This window comes from Austrofundulus limnaeus, unplaced genomic scaffold (assembly GCF_001266775.1).
Source record: "Austrofundulus limnaeus strain Quisiro unplaced genomic scaffold, Austrofundulus_limnaeus-1.0 Scaffold117, whole genome shotgun sequence".
NCBI lineage: Eukaryota > Metazoa > Chordata > Actinopteri > Cyprinodontiformes > Rivulidae > Austrofundulus > Austrofundulus limnaeus.
The window spans coordinates 485978-486727 of NW_013952519.1; the positions used below are offsets into that span (position 1 = coordinate 485978).

Here is a 750-nt window from a genome sequence, read left to right on the forward strand (position 1 = left end):
GTTTATTACTAATATAGAAGTCCATTTGATCATAATAATTAAAAGGTATTTATTCAAATTTGACTCATTTTAATATTCTTTAATAATAGGGAAGTTTTGCCATAATTAAAAAGTATTTTAGCCAAACTTGACATCATCAAAAGAAGCCGAACCTTCATGCTCTCATTCAGAAGTTCAGCAAAGTAAATGGGTACGCTCTTCACACATTTCACTGGAAAATAAAAATAAAAACAGCAGGATTAAAAAAATGTGGATAATTAACGAGTCAGAAAACAACCAAGTAAATCCAGAATAACTGAGTTTACCAACAGCCACCAGAAGGTCCTCCAGGTGTCCGCTCATCTCTCCTTCGATGCTCTGCTGCAGAGTTTTCCCGCTCAGGTTTTTGTACTCGACCAGAGCTGAAACGAAAGGTTAACATTTCAACTTTTTGACTTGTTGCTTTAATTATTTAAAAAAGCTGGTTTAAATAAAAACAGAAACAAACTCTGTCTGAGCTGAGCGATGCTCCGTGTGCAGAGGATGTCGATGAACTTCCACTCATCGGTTCCCCACTTCTGCTTCTCTCCGGCTGCGAACAGAGTCTGGAAGGAAAACAGAAATAAACTTTTTAAACCTGTGACTAATATAAACACAGTTTCAAATCTGTTACTAATATAAACACACAGTTTTAAATCTGTTACTATTATAAACACACAGTTTTAAATCTGTTACTATTATAAACACACAGTTTTAAATCTGTTACTATTA

General features: G+C 34.4%; 1 protein-coding gene across 1 annotated transcript in view; it reads right to left on the minus strand.

Moving 5' to 3' along the window:
• Window positions 1-750, minus strand: part of anxa3a (annexin A3a) — an 11720-nt gene that overhangs the window by 2060 nt on the left and 8910 nt on the right. Inside the window, exons 10-12 of the mRNA XM_014014600.1 lie at window positions 488-584; window positions 306-401; window positions 153-211 (exon numbers count right to left, since the gene is read on the minus strand). Coding sequence (XP_013870054.1) covers window positions 153-211; window positions 306-401; window positions 488-584 — 252 coding nt within the window. The remainder of the gene's footprint in view (window positions 1-152; window positions 212-305; window positions 402-487; window positions 585-750) is intronic.